The following is a 22,913-nucleotide window of genomic DNA, read 5'->3' as shown; positions in this document are numbered from 1 at the left end:
ATGCGTGCTGAATGAGAAAAACTAATCGGAACTCAAGAGTTCTGCTACTTGAGACCATATATTTTTCTTCTCACAGCAGATTGTTTGTCCCCTCTTATCATACAGGTGACAGCAGATGCTGACTGCCATAACACACACTTTGCAAAAGTAAGAGAGATGCAGGGATCTCTGGAATTTAGGCAGACCAGAGCAAAGCAGGAGAGGTGATTTACTTTGACATGTGACCTCTTATCTCTCCAAGTCCTGCGCCCTGCTAATTTTTATCGCCCTAGGCCATGGCCTCTGTCACCTTCCCAGAAATCCGGGCCTGCACATGCAACAAGATATGAAACTGGTGCACATCCCGGTCCTCGTGCGCAGTGGGTGATGGGAGGTGGGTGCAGGGTACAGCTGCCTGATGGCCGTTTCGTGCTAAAATGCGCTTCCACAGAGGCTTAGCGTGCGTTTGGGGACTTCCTGGATAAGTAACCAGGCTTGTGGCATTATTTCCATGTGCGTCACGAATTTCCGCTTTGTGGTTCCGCATTGGCGTCTATACGCGTCTAATTACACATGTACGCATGAAAAATTACGCTTGCCACGCATTACAATGTATGCCTTGTTTTTTGGTCCAGGACTTGTGAAACATTTAAAACCTTTATGAGGTATCTTAATTCTAATGAGGTCAACATGACATTCACAGCTAACATTAATGACACCAGGATCCCATTGATGGACCTAGAACTAGAGAGATCAAGACTGACACACTTATTTTAAAAGGGTATCGCAAACCAACTGCCTCAAATGCTCCATTGCATTATGCCAGCATTCACCCAAAACATGTAACTCGGTCACTCCCCTATAGCCAGTTCCTGCGACATAACAATGCGAGCGATCCGGACTTTCGTGCACAGTCAGAGGAACTGGGCTCTAGGCTAGCAGCAAGCGGAACTTTAGAAAATACAAAAGTCCTATAAGAGAGCTATGAAACAAGACAGAACTACTTTGTTGAGATGCAAGAAACACACACAGAGAATTCTGTTAAAGACAAAGTAGCCTTCACGTTTGAGTATACCACTATGTTGGACTTTGTAAAAGACGTAATACATAGGAACTGGGACATTCTTCTTAGAGACCCAATCCTGAAATCCATAGTGTAAAAAGGCCCACTGTTTTCATTCCGAAAAGGCACCCACTATAGGTTCTATGCTCTGTCGAAGTGAGTTTGTGCCCCCGAAAAGGCAGAATTGGCTATCTGAAGCACTGCCACAGGGAAACCACAGATGTGGGCATTGTAAATCGTGTAAACAAATGTGCAGCAGAACCGTGTATATAATGTGGGACCTTTGACACTCAAAGTGAAATCCTTTCTTACGTGCAAAACCAAATTCATCATCTATGCTCTGTGGTGTACCTGTGGCAGGTTCTACGATGGTGAGACCACCAGGAGTATGAATAAAAGATTTAGAGAGCACTGCAATTCTCTCCAATCAGGCAAGGGATAGCCAAGAGTGATACAACATATGAGGGAAGAACATAATGGTGATTCTTCTAAATTGAACTTTGCAGCCCTTTGCCACATCCCTCAAGCTAGGAGAGGAGGCGGTAGAGAGAGAAGACTGAAAAGAAAGGAGGCTACCGTATGTTGATTCTCCACTCTAACGCCATGGGGACCTTAGGGATGAATGATCATACAGACCTTAAGTGTTTTTTAGACCCATAAAGTTGTAAAAGCTGTCATATATATTAAGTGCACACACCGAGCCCGATTATCTTCTCCCCCTTCCATAGCTTAACCTTAGGATTTACAGGTTTGTAGTGCTGGACCATGTTGGGTTTTTTTAGTCTGGCCCAACACACTAGCCCTCTCTTTGTAATTGTACTTATGTACATTTTTTTTTATAAATAAGTAATTCACTTTTTTTATATAGTTTTGTTTTGTACTCGTATGTAGTTCAAAAAAGTTTTTTCTGCACTGTTTGCACTAAGCTTGCCCACAAATTGTATGTTCCACTTTTTGTATGGAACTGATGCTCAATTTTTACACAAAAATGGCATTTTAAAATAATTAAGGTCCTAATTTTTCTATTTATACAATTGTGGGCGCAGTATCCTTTTTGGGCCACTAGATTATTTGCAATAGTAAATTCCTGTTAGCAATAGGCACAGCGGTACATTTAAATGCGTGACAAACATATTTTTTCATGTGTACATGCGTAATTAGACGCGTATAGACGCCAATGCGGAACTACAAAGCGGAAATTCGTGACGCACACGGAAATGACGTCACAAGCCTGGTTACTTATCCAGGAAGTCCGCAAACGCACGCTAAGCATGCACCCTGCACCCAACACCCATCACCCACTGCGCACGAGGACCGGGATGTGCACCAGTTTCAAATCTTGTTGCATGTGTTTTAGTATCTGGAATGCTGCTCATCGCACTTTGAAATAAACAGTTTATGCATGCAGTGCTGACCAACATTCCTTTTCTCCTATGAATGCATTTGTACCCTCAGTCAGAGCGCGCATAGCATGGTGATTGGATACCACCCGGACCTGCGTGACACAGTTTATACTCTCCATTGTATACTGCTGTGCCAACTTCAGTATTTGTACTCTCACCTTTCATGTATATCAATGATATTGAGGTCAAGAGACTGAGATGGCCACTGCAGAACCGTCACTTTATGTTGCTGTAGCCAATGACAGGTCCACTTGGCCATGTGTTTTAGATCATTGTCATGTTGGAATGTCCAAGTACGTCCCATGCACAGCTTCCTGGCCAATTAGTGAAAATGTTCCTGCAGTATTTTTTGATAACTTACTGCATTCATATGTCCATCAATTCTGACCAAATTTCCTGTGCCTTTTAGTCTCATTTATCCAAATCACTGTGTGCTGGAAGATCTGAGGCTTGTCTCTGTGTTGTATTGTTTTGTATTGTAAGTGGGATACTTTGTGGCAGTTGTGTAGTTATGGTGTAATGCTGGGGGGGTCATAATTTCTGACCACCAAGCACAACAAGGCTGAGAGATGAATAATGGAAGAGGCTACACAGGCTACCCAGAGCGACTGCAGCTCTGGGCTTCTGATAAGACGCAATGGCAGCGCAGTGCGATGTTGTGCTGCTCTTGCGATAGCAAACATTCAGACAGATACAAGACAGACTGGAGTGAGGTAGCCAATAGCAACCGCAGCAATGGCTACCTGCAAGGACAGGACTATGCTAGCTAAGCACGGGTGATCACGCTAAGCGCAACCTACCGAAACGTGCTAAAAACTGACTAGCTAAACACAGGATATAAACAGTTCGAGTACGTATATATCAGCGGCACTGATATATCACCGTAGCACGAATACAAAGAAAATAAGAAACGCTGACTAGAATATGTATATATTGGCGATGAACCGATATATCACATAAGCAAGGAAGACTAGCTAGATCTGACTGGAGCAATACAGCGAACTAATTAGGTAATACAAACAATACAAATTCTCTGCACTAGAAGGAGTATGTATATATGTCCCCATGGGAAATATATAATCCTAGCTCCACAAGTTAACTGAACTAGAAAGTAACAAGACTAGGAATACAGTGGTGTGAAAAACTATTTGCCCCCTTCCTGATTTCTTATTCTTTTGCATGTTTGTCACACTTAAATGTTTCTGCTCATCAAAAACCGTTAACTATTAGTCAAAGATAACATAATTGAACACAAAATGCAGTTTTAAATGATGGTTTTTATTATTTAGTGAGAAAAAAAATTCAAAACCTACATGGCCCTGTGTGAAAAAGAAATTGCCCCCTGAACCTAATAACTGGTTGGGCCACCGTTAGCAGCAATAACTGCAATCAAGCATTTGCGATAACTTGCAACGAGTCTTTTACAGCGCTCTGGAGGAATTTTGGCCCACTCATCTTTGTAATTCAGCTTTATTTGAGGGTTTTCTAGCATGAACCGCCTTTTTAAGGTCATGCCACAACATCTCAATAGGATTCAGGTCAGGACTTTGACTAGGCCACTCCAAAGTCTTCATTTTGTTTTTCTTCAGCCATTCAGAGGTGGATTTGCTGGTGTGTTTTGGGTCATTGTCCTGCTGCAGCACCCAAGATCGCTTCAGCTTGAGTGGACGAACAGATGGGCGGACATTCTCCTTCAGGATTTTTTGGTAGACAGTAGAATTCATGGTTCCATCTATCACAGCAAGCCTTCCAGGTCCTGAAGCAGCAAAACAACCCCAGACCATCACACTACCACCACCATATTTTACTGTTGGTATGATGTTCTTTTGCTGAAATGCTGTGTTACTTCTATGCCAGATGTAACGGGACACGCACCTTCCAAAAAGTTCAACTTTTGTCTCGTCGGTCCACAAGGTATTTTCCCAAAAGTCTTGGCAATCATTGAGATGTTTTTTTAGCAAAATTGAGACGAGCCTTAATGTTCTTTTTGCTTAAAAGTGGTTTGCGCCTTGGATATCTGCCATGCAGGCCATTTTTGCCCAGTTTCTTTCTTATGGTGGAGTCGTGAACACTGACCTTAATTGAGGCAAGTGAGGCCTGCAGTTCTTTAGATGTTGTCCTGGGGTCTTTTGTGGCCTCTCGGATGAGTTTTCTCTGCGCTCTTGGGGTAATTGTGGTCGGCCGGCCACTCCTGGGAAGGTTCATCACTGTTCCACGTTTTTGCCATTTGTGGATAATGGCTCTCACTGTGGTTTGCTGGAGTCCCAAAGCTTTAGAAATGGCTTTATAACCTTTACCAGACTGATCTCAATTACAGTACTTTTGTTCTCATTTGTTCCAGAATTTCTTTGGATCTTGGCATGATGTCTAGCTTTTGAGGTGCTTTTGGTCTACTTCTCTGTGTCAGATAGCTCCTATTTAAGTGATTTCTTGATTCGAACAGGTGTGGCAGTAATCAGGCCTGGGGGTGACTACAGAAATTGAACTCAGGTGTTATAAACCACAGTTAAGTTGTTTTTTAACAAGGGGGGGGGGGGCAATCACTTTTTCACACAGGGCCATGTAGATTTGGAGTTTTTTTTCTCACTAAATAATAAAAATCATCATTTAAAACTGCATTTTGTGTTCAGTTATGTTATCTTTGACTAATAGTTAACGGTTTTTGATGAGCAGAAACATTTAAGTGTGACAAACATGCAAAAGAATAAGAAATCAGGAAGGGGGCAAATAGTTTTTCACACCACTGTATATTTTACAATATCAAAGGACCCAGTAACAGCTTAGACAGAGCTGAGACTATGACGGGTCGGGGTCTAAAAGGAGAGGCAGGCTTTTATGCTGGCATCAGCCAATGGATGCAAGCATGCAAATCTCCACACAGCTGAATGGTAATCATTCAATCCTGAGCTGGTTTGATTACCATTTGCTAGCTGAAAGACTATCTGTACCAATGCATGCAGTCCTATGCAACAACATGCATGCAGGAAATCCAAGGCTATCTGGCTGCAGTTCAGCTGTAGTAAGCCATTGGTGGAATGATGACAGCATTCTGAGCTGCCCAGAACTGCAGAGCAATCGCAAATGACAATGTGACTCATTGCGAATGCACAACCGAATGCAGGCTGACAATCTAGAACTGTCCATCTGCGGCTCCACCTGCAATGGACAGAACACGCCACAGGAGGAATCCTAACATATGGCTTTTTTCTAGCAACTCGACCATGCAGCCCATCTTTCTTTAAGTCCCTCCTCATTGTACATTTTGAAACTGCTATATCACATTGCTTCAGAGTCCTGTATTTCACCTGACATAATTTGTGGCTTTTTTTCTTGCATCTTGAACCATTTTTCTGACAGATGATGTGGCTGATTTTTCAGATGGTCTACCTGACCGTGGTTTGGTTTCAACAGAACTTATTTTCCACTACTCAATAAGTGTTTGAACACTTCACCTTGGCATTCTCAGTTCCTTCAATATTTTCTTACACTTTCCTGTATTATCGAGTTCAACTACCTTTTCCACAGATGCTTTGACTTTTTGTTTTGTTTTTGCTTTCCCCATGACATAGAATAAAAAAAAAAAAAAAAAAACATGAATGCAGCACTGGTTGCAAGATGCAAGGGTCTGTCAGGAGTCGAGAAACGTATTTACCTTTTATACAAACCTGCTAATTACAAGCAATCAGATCACAGGTGAAGATGGTCAGTGCCGGATTTAGGGCAAAGCCATCTAGGCCATGGCCTAGGGCACCACAGGAGCAAGGGCACCAAAGCAGCAGGCTAAACCGGTGCAAACTTGCAAATGCTGCAATGCAGGGAGATCAGGCGAGCGCCTGACCGCGGTACTCTGCTGCTAGCTGCCTGTGCAGCAGCCATCTTGCTCTCTGTGCACGTTTGCATTGTGGCCGGCGGCTGTGGACTTGGGCAGCATTGGAAAGAAAGGAAGAGGAAGCTTCTGCACTGGAGACGAGCGGAGAAATGAGTGACACTGATGGCTGCTGCGGTGTGAAGGCAAGCTGGCTACTTATACTGAAAGAGGACGGGGGGGGGGGAGGGGAGGAGGGATTAAGGGAGTCATCTGGCTACCTATACTGGAGGGAAGGGCGGAGGGGTCATCTGGCTACCTATACTGGAGGAAAAGGGGGAGGAGTTATCTGGCTGCCTATACTGGAGGGAAGGGGGGAGGTGTCATGTCGCTACCTATACTGGTGGGTGGGAAGACGGCTGGTGACAGTGGCCTTGGGCGATAAAGAGTACAAATCCGGCCCTGAAGATGGTTACCAATACAACACACTGGTGTCAGGTAGTCACCAGGGTATGTAAACTTTTGATCAGGGTCATTAAGGTAGTTTGTGTAGTGATTATGGCTTAAAAAGACATGGTTATTTGACAATAAATGGCTTCAGCCAATAACTAACCATGAGTAAAAGAAAGGGTTTTGTGTTATCATTTGTATTAAATAAAAACGGGTTAAGAAAACATGAATTCTGCCGGGGTATGAACTTATGAGCACAACTGTATGATAGGACATTAATTTACACTGATGTTAGTGCCATATAAATGCATAATAATAATATGGTAGGACATTAGACTATGACTATGGTAGGATTAGAGTGTGAGCTCCTCTGAGGACAGTCAGTGACATGCCTATGTACTCTGTAATGTGCTGCAGACGATGCCAGTGCTATATAAATACATAATAATAATATGGTCGGACATTGGACTATGACTATGGTAGGATTAGATTGTGAGCTCCTCTGAGGACAGTCAGTGACATGACTATGTACTCGGTAATGTGCTGCAGGTGATGTCAGTGCTATATAAATACATAATAATAATATGACAGGACATTACACTATGACAGGATTAGGTTGTGAGCTTTTCTGAGGACAGTCAGTGTCATGACTATGTGCTCTGTAATGTGCTGCAGAAGATGTCAGTGCTATATAAATACATAATAATAATATGGTAGGACATTAGACTATGACTATGGTAGGATTAGAGTGTGAGCTCCTCTGAGGACAGTCAGTGACATGACTATGTACTCTGTAATGTGCTGCAGAAGATGTCAGTGCTATATAAATGCATAATAATAATATGGTAGGACATTACACTATGACTATGGTAGGATTAGAGTGTGGGCTCTCCTGAGGACAGTCAGTGACATGACTATGTACTCTGTAATGTACTGCAGGTGATGTCAGTGCTATATAAATACATAATAATAATATGACAGGACATTACACTATGACAGGATTAGGTTGTGAGCTTTTCTGAGGACAGTCAGTGTCATGACTATGTGCTCTGTAATGTGCTGCAGAAGATGTCAGTGCTATATAAATACATAATAATAATATGGTAGGACATTAGACTATGACTATGGTAGGATTAGATTGTGAGCTCCTCTGAGGACAGTCAGTGACATGACTATGTGCTCTGTAATGTGCTGCAGAAGATGTCAGTGCTATATAAATACATAATAATAATATGGTAGGACATTAGACTATGACTATGGTAGGATTAGAGTGTGAGCTCCTCTGAGGACAGTCAGTGACATGACTATGTACTCTGTAATGTGCTGCAGAAGATGTCAGTGCTATATAAATGCATAATAATAATATGGTAGGACATTAGACTATGACTATGGTAGGATTAGATTGTGAGCTCCTCTGAGGACAGTCAGTGACATGACTATGTACTCGGTAATGTGCTGCAGAAGATGTCAGTGCTATATAAATACATAATAATAATATGACAGGACATTACACTATGACTATGGTAGGATTAGATTGTGAGCTTCTCTGAGGACAGTCAGTGACATGACTATGTACTCTGTAAAGTGCTGCAGAAGATGTCAGTGCTATATAAATACATAATAGCAATATGGTAGGACATTAGACTATGACAGGATTAGGTTGTGAGCTTTTCTGAGGACAGTCAGTGTCATGACTATGTGCTCTGTAATGTGCTGCAGAAGATGTCAGTGCTATATAAATACATAATAATAATATGGTAGGACATTAGACTATGACTATGGTAGGATTAGAGTGTGAGCTCCTCTGAGGACAGTCAGTGACATGACTATGTACTCTGTAATGTGCTGCAGAAGATGTCAGTGCTATATAAATGCATAATAATAATATGGTAGGACATTAGACTATGACTATGGTAGGATTAGATTGTGAGCTCCTCTGAGGACAGTCAGTGACATGACTATGTACTCTGTAAAGTGCTGCAGAAGATGTCAGTGCTATATAAATACATAATAGCAATATGGTAGGACATTAGACTATGACAGGATTAGGTTGTGAGCTTTTCTGAGGACAGTCAGTGTCATGACTATGTGCTCTGTAATGTGCTGCAGAAGATGTCAGTGCTATATAAATACATAATAATAATATGGTAGGACATTAGACTATGACTATGGTAGGATTAGAGTGTGAGCTCCTCTGAGGACAGTCAGTGACATGACTATGTACTCTGTAATGTGCTGCAGAAGATGTCAGTGCTATATAAATGCATAATAATAATATGGTAGGACATTAGACTATGAGTATGGTAGGATTAGATTGTGAGCTTCTCTGAGGACAGTCAGTGACATGACTATGTACTCTGTAAAGTGCTGCAGAAGAGGTCAGTGCTAAATAAATACATCATAATAATAATAATAATAAGTGGCAGTCAGTGACATAAACAGTATATTCTCTAAAGTGATATTAATAATGTTATCTCTATTTAAATGCAGAACATTGATAATGATCTCAAGGGAAATCTAGCATGGGTACCGGTGGGCTCTGTTTGAGTGATCGGTGAGGTTGGATAGTAGTCGACTGACCGCTATTGTGGTTCCTGCTGCAGCTTACAGTGGAAATCCTCCCACTCCTCCCCTCTCTTTGAGGTTCATTCATAAAACATATTTCCTAAGTCATCTTGCCTTACTCATTTTTCTCTTTTTTTATTATAAAGAGAGATATTCCTTGAGATAAACAGATAAGGAGAGATCATTCAATAGATAAAGGGGTGTATTCACTAAACTAAAGCCGCATCTACACGCGTAGATGCGGCCGCGATCCGGATCGCCTCTTCCGCGTCCCCGCGCGTACCCGCCGTGTCCCCGCTCGCCGCGCGTGCACCGGATTCGATTCCCCGCTCGTCCCCGCCGGCGCTGCTTATCTTCCGCTCGATTCCCTGCCATTGTCCCCTCGCGGGGAGCGAGCAGGGAATCGGCGGTACGGAGATCCGTCCTGTCGGATCTTATCAATCGGCTCGATTGATAAGGAACATCGCGGCCGCATCTAGGCGTGTAGATGCGGCTTAACAGCATAATGATCATTATACAAGAACACAATTGTGTGCAGGGCTGGATGTACCATAAGGCACTGTAGGCACCTGATAAAGGCAAGGCGGCTCAGTCCCCTCCTCTATTGTCTCCTTCCCTCCTTCCCTATGCAGAGCCCTGATGAGAGTGTAAATGAGAGGTTACTCACCCAGCTCTCTCCATTCCACTGATGAGATCTCCCGTGAGTCAGAGGCACCACTAGCCAGACCCGGATTTACATCACAGGAGCCTATAGGCACAGTTGTCCTGGCACCTTAGACTTCACCCTCCATGAACCCACAAACACCCACCGAACCACACTGCAAGTGTACCTGGCTGGCCCAGCTGTCACTTTTCCCTTACTTCCCTTGCCCGTCATAGGTAACTACAGGTGCCCCTTAGTATTAGGTAGCCAGAAGGACCCTGAATTTTAAGCACCCTAACTAAAGGGAGATCTGGTCAGTGGAATGCTGAGAGCCGGGTGAGTAAACTCTCATTTACACCCTCATCAGGACACTGCATAGGGAAGGAAGGAGGGAGGCACTCGGGGAGGGGAGTGAGCTGCCTTTACCATCACCATGTGCCTGTAGGCATGAGCCTACAGTGCCTTATTGGTAAATCCGGCCCTGCCTCTAGCTACTTAACACTGAGGGTACTTTATTTGACCTAATACTATGGGGCACCTGGAGCTACCTATGCCGGGCAGGGGAAGTAGGGGGTGTCAGGAACTGGCCTCACGGCGCACCTGCAGGTACGGTTCCCGACTGCGGGTTTGGCCAGATCAAGCGGGGAGCAGCCTTATTCAAGCTAAAACAAGGCTGTGACCCCTCAGAACACTTCTCACTGCCACCACTAGCTGTCGCTAGACCCATGCACTCTGCTGTCGAGTTACTCGCACTGGCGTTTTCGTACGTTGGGTCAGCTGCGCGCTTTAGGCCAACGTATGACAAACACCCCCACACACACGCACAATTGCAATCTTACACTGTAGTGGAGCAAAACCACTAACAGTCGTTCCGAACGATACTGTTAGCCAATCTGAGACTTCCCACTCTGCTGTCGAGCGCAGAAGTGCCCCATACACACAATGCAATTACAATCTTATACGGTAGTGTTGCTCAATCATACAATCAGGCATGGAATTATACACAGTTACACTTCAGTCTCTTCTAGGCTATGAGTGTTAGCTTAGTACAGCAGAAGTCAAACTTATTAAATAACGATTTAATATTCCAAAAAAAAGTGGAACAATGCAGAAAATAATATATACAAAAGATGTACAAAACAAAGTAAAAAGTTACAATGATACACACAAGACAATTTTCAAAAATAAAAGGGAAATAAAAAACGTTACCATCGTAGGTTAGAACGTGGTTGGCGGGAGAACGCCGTTTCCGATTCGATCGTGATCATCCCTAGCTATGCGCTACCTCCAAGAGAAGATGATTTTTAGGCATCTGGCCCTGCTTTTTATACTGGGAGATATGCCTGGAGGCTGCAACTTCATTGGGAAGGGGAGGAACTAGTGTTAATTAACTCTTCAGACATAATTTAATTCCTAGGTTGTTTTACTTTTGATCTTTCCGAGATTTCCCCTCTCCAGGTGATGGGTGACAGCTTGCCAGGCGTCCTGGCTTCCCAACATTTCAACAGGCTGTCATATGTAAATTCCAAGGCTTTTCCTGTCCACTTTGAACTTGGCAGGCTCAATTAGTCAGATTGTATTTTGGCCAACGGGCAGCTGTTTACACGAATACAAAGATCGAAAGCCATGCAGACCAGCCTATTCTTCCTCAAGTGGCTGCTAATTAGCAGTTCCCTGCTACCCCAGGAACTTAATGCAAACGTAGTTTCACAGACAATCCCACCTGAGACAGCAGATCAAAGAGGACTGGCTAGTGGCCTAATGAGCCATTTCCTTGCTCCAAGCAAGCAACTCCAGGTAACAGCTTCCTTGTAGCAGCCATACCCATGTGACACAGGCAGAAAAATGGGAAAATATGGCTTCTGTGTTCTGCATATTATCCCAACATCATAACTAGCTGCGATATCACGACAGGGGGGAGGTGAAAGTTGGACCAGCCAGTGCACTTGTGACACAGTTCGGTGGGGGTTTGTGGGTTCCTGGAGGGTGAAGTCTAGGGCGCCAGGACATCTGTGCCTATAGGCTGCTGTGATGTAAATCCAGGCCTGGTTGTGTGTATAACAGGAGTTGTCAGGTAAATGTTACCAGTACTAAAACTAGGGAAGCAGTGCCTGTTACACTGCGCAAGTTACTGCAGCACTTCTATGGTAACATACTGGCAAAATTGCCGTGCACTGTCTGCACATGGCAAATTTACCAGATATTCATGCTCCAGGCCCTTGAGAGATAAATTGGAGATAATGGGGTCGATTTACTAAACTGCTGTAATATCAGAATAGTATGCATTAAACCTCACCACACAATTTGAGTAGACTGCAATGCATTGCATGTCATCTACTATTTACTAACCACAGTTTAGTAAATATGCACCAAGTTTCCGAATCAGGTCATTTTGGCGCACAGTGCCGAGCACCAAAGCTGGGCCCAGTCTTCAGAGGTGTAATTACAATTTATACCCCTCCCATGGTCACACCCCTTCCCTTGCCTCCCCTTGGTGCCCTTCACGGCCTGGGAGCCCATCTCACAAGGGTCATAAAACAAGTGTGGTCATCATGATCTTCACACCCATAACAAGTGTAGCCACAAACACCTGGTCTGAAGTATAGTCCCCTGTATCGGAGGAAGGGAAGGGTAGGAGTTGGGGCGCCCTACAGCTATTTGCCCCTGCCCTGAAGTTATTCCCCTGGCAGCCATAGGACTAGTGTAATGCTGCGTGGGGCGCGTAGCAGTTATTTGGGGCTCCAGCAGTTGCCAGATCCTGAATTACCTGTCCCTTGCAACGACTCGGAGGGGAAATGGTGGGGATTTGAGCAGCTGCGGGGAGAGCCGTCATTCGGCCCACCATGCTCCCAGATCACCTGTGCCCAATCCATACGTACTGTATGCCAAGTTTCTGTGAATCAATCCCAATATGATAGAAGAAGCACAGAGCCTAGTAGTGTTTCTGTGTGGGTAACAATAGTTTATCTCCCAAAACAATAACACACACTTTTGTTTCTGGTGGCAACACAAGCATCTGTACATGGCTTTAGTGAGCTATTTATCATTCTTTGTAAAGCTCTATACAAAATGTCATCTCTTTTTAAAGAAAACCTAAACTGAGAAGGATATGGATTTTTCTTTTTAAAATAATACCAGTTGCCTGGCTGTCCTGCTGATCCTGTGTCTCTAATACTTTCAGCCACAGCCCCTCAACAAGCATGCAGATGAGGTGCTCTGACTGAAGTCAGACTGGATTAGCTGCATGCTTGTTTCAGGTGTGTGATTCAGCCACTATTGCAGACACAGAGATCAGCAGGACTGCCAGGCAACTGGTATTATTTAAAAGGAAACCTCCATATCCCTCTCAGTTAAGATTCCCTTTAAGCATCAATGAATAGTTATAACATTCACAAGAAAATGTGAACAGTAACTCTGGATCTCCTGATTATTTTAACATGCAATTTTCAATACCAGGAGTACACTGATTATTTTGATTTCATAGGGTCCAAGTGCCACAATTTCGCCGTGGCAGTTTCGCTTTGAGCCCTCCCTCACGCTGTCACTGGGCAGCGTGCATTTGTCACGGAGAGGAGACTAGTCGCAGATGCGGTATGCGGCATGGATGGCCGCCGCCATTAAATTTCTCCCTCCTAATGTGCCCCCAGTGTCCCTCCTGCCTGCAGAGTAAAAAATGCGCAGCGGAGCGGGCTTTAAATCTTACCATTGCCTCTCCGCTGTGTACCGGGATATCATCTGGTCTTCTGGCTTCCTGCTTCCTGTGACGTCAACGGAAGCAGGAAGCCAAGAAGAGCCAGATGAGGTCCTGGTGTGGAGAGGCAATGGTAAGATTTACAGCCCGCTCCGCTGCGCATTTTTTACTCTGCAGGCAGGGGGGACACTGGGGGGCACATTAGGAGAGAGGGAGGGAGAAACGTAATGGCAGCGGCCATCCATGCCGCATACCGCATCCCCGGGCTGGTGCCTCGATCGTTTTTTTCCCCTCTGTGCCCACCCACGGCCACCCCCACCCTCCTCCCCACCCACTGGCACCCTCACGCGCTTCCCCTTTCGGGAGTAATTAGTATTTATTAATAAAAAATATTTATTTAAAAAAAAAATTTAAAAAAAGGTGGGCGTGGCTAGGGGGTTGCGGGTGTGACCAGGGGTGTGGCCTAAGTGTCCCGCTTTATAAAGCTCAAATGTTGGGAGGTATGTGATTTGATGATTTAGGTTTCGTGACTGCTGCTCTACGGTGGAGGTAAAAATGACTTAAAGGGACCCTGAGCAGTCGTTAAAAATGAAATTGGTACTTACCTGGGGCTTCCTCCAGCCCACCGTAGGCTGTAAGGTCCTCCATTATCCTCCTGGCTCGTCTACTGCTCCTCTCCCGGTCCCACTGGTCTCATTCTTTCGAGAACCACGCATGCGCAGAATGCTCCTGGTGATGGGAGCACAAGATGGGTGCACAGATGGAGCCGCGCATGTGCGGTTGGTGCGACTAACATTTCGGTCACACATATTATGGAGCCATTAGCGAGAGAATGGAAGGGCTTCAAAGGACACTAAGGGACCTCACGGACTATGGAGAGCTGGAAAAAGCCTCATGTAAGTAAAAGGCTTCAGGTTTGAGAACAGTTCAGGTGTGCTTTTAATGATTTAAATGTCTACAAGTGAGTGTTAATATAATTCCCTCTCTATTCTATCATACATTCCAGTAATGTTGAATTCCTTTTACAGAAACAATGTTTAAATATGCAGCGGTAGGAATATGCAATTCTTACAACAAGAAAGATGATCTTCAGAAAACTACAGAATCCACATCCACAACCGTCCCTTTTGAGGAAACTTCATCTAGCCAGAACACCAGTAACCACGTTCGTTATGGCCTAGTTGGGACGACAGTCTTAGTACTATTAGCGCTCATTATATTTGTATTATTAAAGTTCAAACAGAGGTATGTTAATCATTCAATATACTGTTCATATTTTTACCGCCTAAAATCTTATTTTTTTATAAAATGACAGCAAATTTATTATTTAAGATTTGCACACGGTTTGGTGGCCTCGCTTAAAGTGAGCCCGAGGTGGGCTCATACAATAAAAAAAGATTACACTACCTGATCCAGGGGACTGTGTGGATCAGGTAGCCGCTATCCCCACCGCTCTCCGCCGCCCCTGTGGGCCGCACTGGCCCACTTTTACTTTTGTGACCTCTGGGTCATGACGCTGGAAGGAGAATTTAATTTTCTCTCACAGCATGCAGGGAGGCGGGGGAGAGGCAGGGGTCGTGGCCAGAGAGAGAGCTGCCCTATGGCAGTTCTAGAAAGCCTGCAGGAACACCTCCTCTATTTACCCTCCGAGATAGCGACAAATGTTGTCGCTAATCTCAGGGGGCCATAGCGCGACGGTGTGTGTGTGGGGGGGGAGAAAGCGGCGGTGGGGGGACACAGAGGCATGTCATGAGGCAGAAAACATGCCTCTGTGTCCCATCTGCCCCACAAGGAACTGCCTCGGGTTCTCTTTAAAGTAAACCAGAGACAACAGGATATAAACGTTTTATACATATCTGGGGCTTTCTCCAGCCCCCTCCACACCAAATGCTCTTTTGCCAGTCGCCACCATCCTCCTGGATTGCTCAGTAGATGCCCCATTCGTCATATTTGTCATTTGCTGCCCCTAACTGATGAATCTAACGCTGCATCTACCGAGCAATCCAGTAGGTGGAAGACAGCGGCGAGGGAACGATTGGCGTAGAGGGGGCTGGAGGAAGTCCCAGGTATATGCAAAACTTTTATTCCCTGTCATCTCAAGTACGCCTTAAAGTAAACCTGTAAGTGAGAAAAATGAAGAAAAAAATCAGATACTTACCTTGGTAGGGGGAAGCCTCTGGATCTTAATGAGGCTTCCCAGTCTCCATCCGCCAGCCCAATCCAGCGCTGGCAGCCCAGAGCAAAAGACGACAATATTATTTACAGTAGCTGCTGCTCGCAGGCAGTGGCTTTTCCATTGGGCTGTGGCAGAATAGCTGAGTCCAATCAGGGTCTCTCGACTACGCAGGCGCAGATCACTCGCACTTGCACAGTAGAGCCCAAGTGGACGCTGATACTGCTCCTGCACTAGGCTCCCGACAAGCGGATCTTCTAGGGTCCTAGCGCTGGATCCCCTCTGGTGAGGAGGAAGGATGAAGCCTCTTTTTGATCCAGAGGCTTCCCTCTCCCGAGGTAAGTACCCCCTAGAGGCACTTTTTTTCCCTTCAGGTACACTTTAATTCTGCAGGGAGTTTTTAGGTCAGAAAGGGATCCTCACACCCCAACAGACAATCGATTCTAAACAACCTGTTCAAGGTTAAATTCTAAATTCATTAATGAGGCATATAAGAAGTGGTCACATAGCAACAAACCAGCGCAACGTCTCGGCCCGGTGACCTTTGTCAAGTGCTTGGTCTTCTGGTTTAACACAGACATATATATATAGGCGTGCATTAAAGAGAGAGACGCTATGAAAAAAAGGGCGCAGGATACAGCCGAATTTATTATTTTCCAGTAATAAGCATAAAAATATTGGTTTACAAATACATTCCTTTTAAATGATCACTTTGTTTTAAAATTCATTTTTACACATTTTCAAAACGATAATTAACGTAATTATAATCAGGAAAACGAATGTAAAAATGATAAAAAAAAGTAAAATATTCAAATATTGAAAAGTTAAAACGATCATTTACAAAAATGATAATTGTGAAAATGAATTTTATAACAATATTTGTCATTTTAGTATTGTAAAAACGATAAATAACAGTAGGCACAAAACAGTTTAACGGGCACCCCATTCATCCAGTTTTGTGCCCAATAGCCGATATCTAACATTAAAGTCAATGGTGGCGCCTGATTTGTCCACTTCTCATATGCGCCCATTTTTCCTGCTTCCATATATAGACATCACATAAACATACCCACGCCTTTAAATTACACCATTCACTGGTGACTACTGGTCTCTGAGGAAGCGGATTACCGCGAAACGGCTGTTAGGCCGTCACATCTTTGCTAATTGTACTCTGTTCATACCATGGAAGAAGGATCCGCAAACCAGACTTGGCTAAGTGAAAAAATGTCTGTTCTTTATTAAATAATGTCACATGACAAAAATGGGCTCCATCCCATCCTGCAGCCCCCAACAGGTCTGAGGACACGCTCAGACCTGTTGGGGGCTGCGGGATGGGATGGAGACGGGACCGATAAAGTGACTTTTGTCACAGAATACAGTCTGGAATTTACAAAAATTACCAATATTGTAAGGAAACATCTTCCAGTTCTGTATTCAGATCCTAAACTTAAAAAAGTTTTTGATGGCGGTTGTCGCTTCTCTGCCAGAAAGACTAGAACTCTGGGCTCCATCCTCTCCCCTAGTCTCTTCAGGTCTCCTTCCTCATTACATACCCCTGTGGCTTTCGAACCTGTAAGTATTGCCATTGCCATAAGCGAGGAACTATGGTGTCCTCCTACTCATTCAACACCAGCTTTCCTATTAAACAATATGTCAATTGTGATACAAAATACACTATCTATGTTATACCCTGTTCTCAGTGTAAGATCCAATATGTGGGTTGCACAACTCGCAACCTAAGAGCTCGCATAGCTGAGCACTATTGTGGCACACACTGGAATACCTTTCAGAAGTCAGCAGTCTCTAAACATTTTGAAACAGTTCACCAAGGTGATTTAAAATCATTCAGTTTCCAGGGAGTGGAACGAGTCAGCCTCCCTCCCAGGGGGGGGGGGGGGGGGGGGGGAAATATTGAGACTCCTCCTGAAACGAGAGGCCTACTGGATTTATAGGTTAGGCACTCGCACACCTAATGGTTTGAACAAACGCTGGGATTTGAACCTAGTGTATGATTACTGACTGCCATGATACTACTTTTTTGCTTTTCTGCATTTGCCTTCCTTGAGGTGTTTTCTTGTAACTATGTTTTTGATCCAGTGGTTACCTCTTTTTAACATTACTTTTATCTTTTTACACATTTTGTGAACACTTTGTAAATTGTAAGATTGTTTTTATTGTTTGTATGTAATGTTTCCCTTTAAGGATCTGGCTGTTGGTCTGAGAGAGGTGGAGTCATCCCTTCCAGCCCTTTATAAGCCGCTTCCTTAACAGGTACACTTTGACTATGACTAAGGGCAGATTGTAAGCCCGACACGCGTTAGTCGATCCTGTGATTTTATTGCACTACCTTTTTGTCATGTGACATTATTTAATAAAGAACAGACATTTTTTCACTTAGCCAAGTCTGGTTTGCGGATCCTGCTTCCATGGTTTGTGCTAAAAGGACTGGCTCTCTAGATCCTGCACCGACTGGTATGTGTTACCATGGGGGTAGAGCGTTTATGAACTTGTTTCCTGTATTCTGTTCATGCTGGTGATGGTGGGCAATAAATAATCGTGAGCATTGTGGATAGTGCCTTGCTTGTCTTTCTACTGCTGCAACTGGACTACATGTATTGAGTGCACACCACAACAGGTGCCCTTTTCCATCTCTGTACCCCGCAGTGCATTTGGTGCTGACTCTTCAACCTCTTTTTTATCAAGCCTTTAAATTAGGTAAGTGGGCTCAACATTTTTTATCAGTAAAGAGCAACCAAAATTCCAACACCTGCCATTGCATTGGGCTGGCGTTGTGGTTAAATTCACAAAATTGTCTTGCTAGGGGGCAGTCCCTGTTTTTCTCTTTTTTTCCTGCACCTTTATTTGGATTTTTTATATTATTTTTATGTTCGTTCAATCCCGTCTTCTCAAATCTTAACGCCTGGTCCATGTATGGGCGTTCCCTTAGAATCACTGCTAGAATTAGCTATCACCCTTTGTCTACTGAAAGGGTAAGTCCTTGACGGATCATTTATTGAGAACTGATATAATAGGTCCCACTAAGATTGGTGTAAAGACATTTTTAGGCCCCTTAACCACTTAAGGACCGCCCCCAGCCGATGGGCGGCGGCAAAGTCCGGGCCCAAACGACCGCAATACGCCCATCGGCGGGGGCGGCTGCGGGAGTGGCTATGCGGCGATCGCGTCATTCGTGACGCGATCAGCCGCCGGGGACTGGCTCCGCCCACCGTTCGCTGTAACCCGCCGGCCGTTCGGAAGCGCCGGCGGGTTACTAGCACCCGGATCGCCGCTGCACGTATGTATAATAGGCTTTGTAATGTATACAAAGCCTATTATACTGGCTGCCTCCTGCCCTGGTGGTCCCAGTGTCCGAGGGACCACCAGGGCAGGCTGCAGCCACCCTAGTCTGCACCCAAGCACACTGATTTCCCCCCCCCCTGCCCCCTGATTGCCCACAGCACCCCTCAGACCCCCCCTGCCCACCCCCCAGACCACTGTTTGCACCCAGTCACCCCCCTAATCACCCATCAATCACTCCCTGTCACTATCTGTCAACGCTATTTTTTTTTTAGTCCCTAATCTGCCCCCTACTCCCTCCTGATCACCCCCCCACCCCTCAGATTCTCCCCAGACCCCCCCCCCCAGACCCCCCCCCCCCCCGTGTACTGTATGCATATATCCCCCCTGATCACCTGTCAATCACCTGTCAATCACCCGTCAATCACCCCCTGTCACAGCTACCCATCAATCAGCCCCTAACCTGCCCCTTGCGGGCAATCTGATCACCCACCCACACCAATAGATCGCCCGCAGATCCGACATCCGATCACCTCCCAAGTGCAGTGTTTACATCTCTTCTCTCCTCTAAACACCCACTAATTACCCATCAATCACCCATCAATCACCCCCTATCACCACCTGTCACTGTTACCCATCAGATTAGACCCTAATCTGCCCCTTGCGGGCACCCAATCACCCGCCCACATGCTCAGATTGCCCTCAGACCCCCCCTTATCAATTCGCCAGTGCAATATTTACATCTGTTATTCCCTGTAATAACCCACTAATCACCTGTCAATCACCTATCAATCACCCCCTGTCACTGCCACCCATCAATCACCCCCTGTCACTGCCACCCATCAATCAGCCCCTAACCTGCCCCTTGCGGGCAATCTGATCACCCACCCACACCAATAGATCGCCCGCAGATCCGACATCAGATCACCTCCCAAGTGCAGTGTTTACATCTCTTCTCTCCTCTAAACACCCACTAATTACCCATCAATCACCCCCTATCACCACCTGTCACTGTTACCCATCAGATTAGACCTTAATCTGCCCCTTGCGGGCACCCAATCACTCGCCCACACCTCAGAACGCCCTCAGACCCCAGCCCTGATCACCTCGCTAGTGCATTGCTTGCATCTATTTCCCCCCTCTAATCACACCTTGAGACACCCATCAATCACCTCCTGTCACCCCCTAGCACACCTACCCATCAGATCAGGCCCTAATTTGCCCCGTGTGGGCTCCTGATCACTCGGCCAAACCCTCAGATCCCCCTCAGACCCCCTTCCGATCACCTCCCCAGTGCATTGATTGCATCTATTTTCCCCTCTAACCGCCCCCTGAGACACCCATCAATCACCTCCTGTCACCCCCCTAGCACTCCTATCCATCAGATCAGGCCCAAAACATCCTGTCATCTAAGAGGCCACCCTGCTTATGACCGGTTCCACAAAATTTGCCCCCTCATAGACCACCTGTCATCAAAATTTGCAGATGCTTATACCCCTGAACAGTCATTTTGAGAAATTTGGTTTCCAGACTACTCACAGTTTTGGGCCCGTAAAATGCCAGGGCAGTATAGGAACCCCACAAGTGACCCCATTTTAGAAAGAAGACACCCCAAGGTATTCTGTTAGGTGTATGATGAGTTCATAGAAGATTTTATTTTTTGTCAAAAGTTAGCGGAAATTGGATTTTTATTGTTTTTTTCACAAAGTGTCATTTTTCACTAACTTGTGACAAAAAATAAAATCTTCTATGAACTCACCATACCACTAACAGAATACCTTGGGGTGTCTTCTTTCTAAAATGGGGTCACTTGTGGGGTTCCTATACTGCCCTGGCATTTTAGGGGCCCTAAACCGTGAGGAGTAGTCTAGAAAACAAATGCCTCAAAATGACCTGTGAATAGGACGTTGGGCCCCTTAGCGCACCTAGGCTGCAAAAAAGTGTCACACATGTGGTATCGCCATACTCAGGAGAAGTAGTATAATGTGTTTTGTGGTGTATTTTTACACATACCCATGCTGGGTGGGAGAAATCTCTCTGTAAATGGACAATTGTGTGTAAAAAAATCAAAAATGTGTCATTTACAGAGTTATTTCTCCCACCCAGCATGGTTATATGTAAAAATACACCACAAAACACATTATACTACTTCTTCTGAGTACGGCGATACCACATGTGTGACACTTTTTTGCAGCCTAACTGTGCTAAGGGGCCCAAAGTCCAGTGAGTACCTTTAGGATTTCACAGGTCATTTTGAGACATTTGGGTTCAAGACTACTCCTCACGGTTTAGGGCCCCTAAAATGCCAGGGCAGTATAGGAACCCCACAAGTGACCCCATTTTAGAAAGAAGACACCCCAAGGTATTCTGTTAGGTGTATGATGAGTTCATAGAAGATTTTATTTTTTGTCACAAGTTAGCGGAAATTGATATGTATTGTTTTTTTTTTCACAAAGTGTCATTTTCCGCTAACTTGTGACAAAAAAAAAATCTTCTATGAACTCACCATACTCCTAAAAGAATACCTTGGGGTGTCTTCTTTCTAAAATGGGGTCACTTGTGGGGTTCCTATACTGCCCTGGCATTTTAGGGGCCCTAAACCGTGAGCAGTAGTCTAGAATCCAAATGCCTCAAAATGACCTGTGAATAGGACGTTAGGCCCCTTAGCGCACCTAGGTTGCAAAAAAGTGTCACACATGTGGTATCTACGTACTCAGAAGAAGTAGTATATTGTGTTTTGGGGTGTATTTTTACACATACCCATGCTGGGTGGGAGAAATCTCTCTGTAAATGGACAATTGTGTGTAAAAAAAATCAAACAATTGTCATTTACAGAGATATTTCTCCCACCCAGCATGGGTATGTGTAAAAATACACCCCAAAACACATTATACTACTTCTCCTGAGTACGGCGGTACCACATGTGTGGCACTTTTTTGCACCCTAAGTGCGCTAAGGGGCCCAAAGTCCAATGAGTACCTTTAGGATTTCACAGGTCATTTTGCGACATTTGGTTTCAAGACTAATCCTCACGGTTTAGGGCCCCTAAAATGCCAGGGCAGTATAGGAACCCCACAAATGACCCCATTTTAGAAAGAAGACACCCCAAGGTATTCCGTTAGGAGTATGGTGAGTTCATAGAAGATTTTATTTTTTGTCACAAGTTAGCGGAAAATGACACTTTGTGAAAAAAAAACAATTAAAATCAATTTCCGCTAACTTGTGACAAAAAAAAAATCTTCTATGAACTCACCATCCTCCTGACGGAATACCTTGGGGTGTCTTCTTTCTAAAATGGGGTAATTTGTGGGGTTCCTATACTGTCCTGGCATTTTATGGGCCCTAAATAGTGAGGAGTAGTCTTGAAACGAAATTTCTCAAAATGAATTGTGAAATCCTAAAGGTACTCATTGAACTTTGGGCCCTTTAGCGCAGTTAGGGTGCAAAAAAGTGCCACACATGTGGTATTGCCGTACTCAGGAGAAGTAGTATAATGTGTTTTGTGGTGTATTTTTACACATACCCATGCTGAGTGGGAGAAATATCTCTATAAATAGACAATTGTGTGTAAAAAAAATAAAACAATTGTCATTTACGGAGATATTTCTCCCACCCAGCATGGGTATGTGTAAAAATACACCCCAAAACACATTAAACTACTTCTCCTGAGTATGGCAATACCACATATGTGGCACTTTTTTGCAGCCTAACTGCGCTAAGGGGCCCAAAGTCCAATGAGCATCTTTAGGCTTTACAGGGGTGCTTACAATTAGGCACCCCCCAAAATGCCAGGACAGTGAACACACCCCACAAATGACCCCATTTTGGAAAGTAGACACTTCAA

The 22,913-nt window shown here is 44.6% G+C and overlaps 1 protein-coding gene across 3 annotated transcripts in view; it reads left to right on the top strand.

Annotated features, from left to right (window-relative positions):
* LOC137521963 (microtubule-associated protein futsch-like) overlaps positions 1 to 22,913 on the top strand; it is a 286,151-nt gene that overhangs the window by 248,469 nt on the left and 14,769 nt on the right. For all 3 annotated transcript variants that reach the window (XM_068241930.1, XM_068241928.1, XM_068241929.1), the window contains one exon: positions 14,628 to 14,844. In XM_068241930.1, the coding sequence (XP_068098031.1) occupies positions 14,628 to 14,844 (217 nt within the window). The remainder of the gene's footprint in view (positions 1 to 14,627; positions 14,845 to 22,913) is intronic.

This window comes from Hyperolius riggenbachi, chromosome 6, assembly GCF_040937935.1.
Source record: "Hyperolius riggenbachi isolate aHypRig1 chromosome 6, aHypRig1.pri, whole genome shotgun sequence".
Lineage (NCBI taxonomy): Eukaryota > Metazoa > Chordata > Amphibia > Anura > Hyperoliidae > Hyperolius > Hyperolius riggenbachi.
This window is presented reverse-complemented; position numbering and strand designations above follow the sequence as displayed.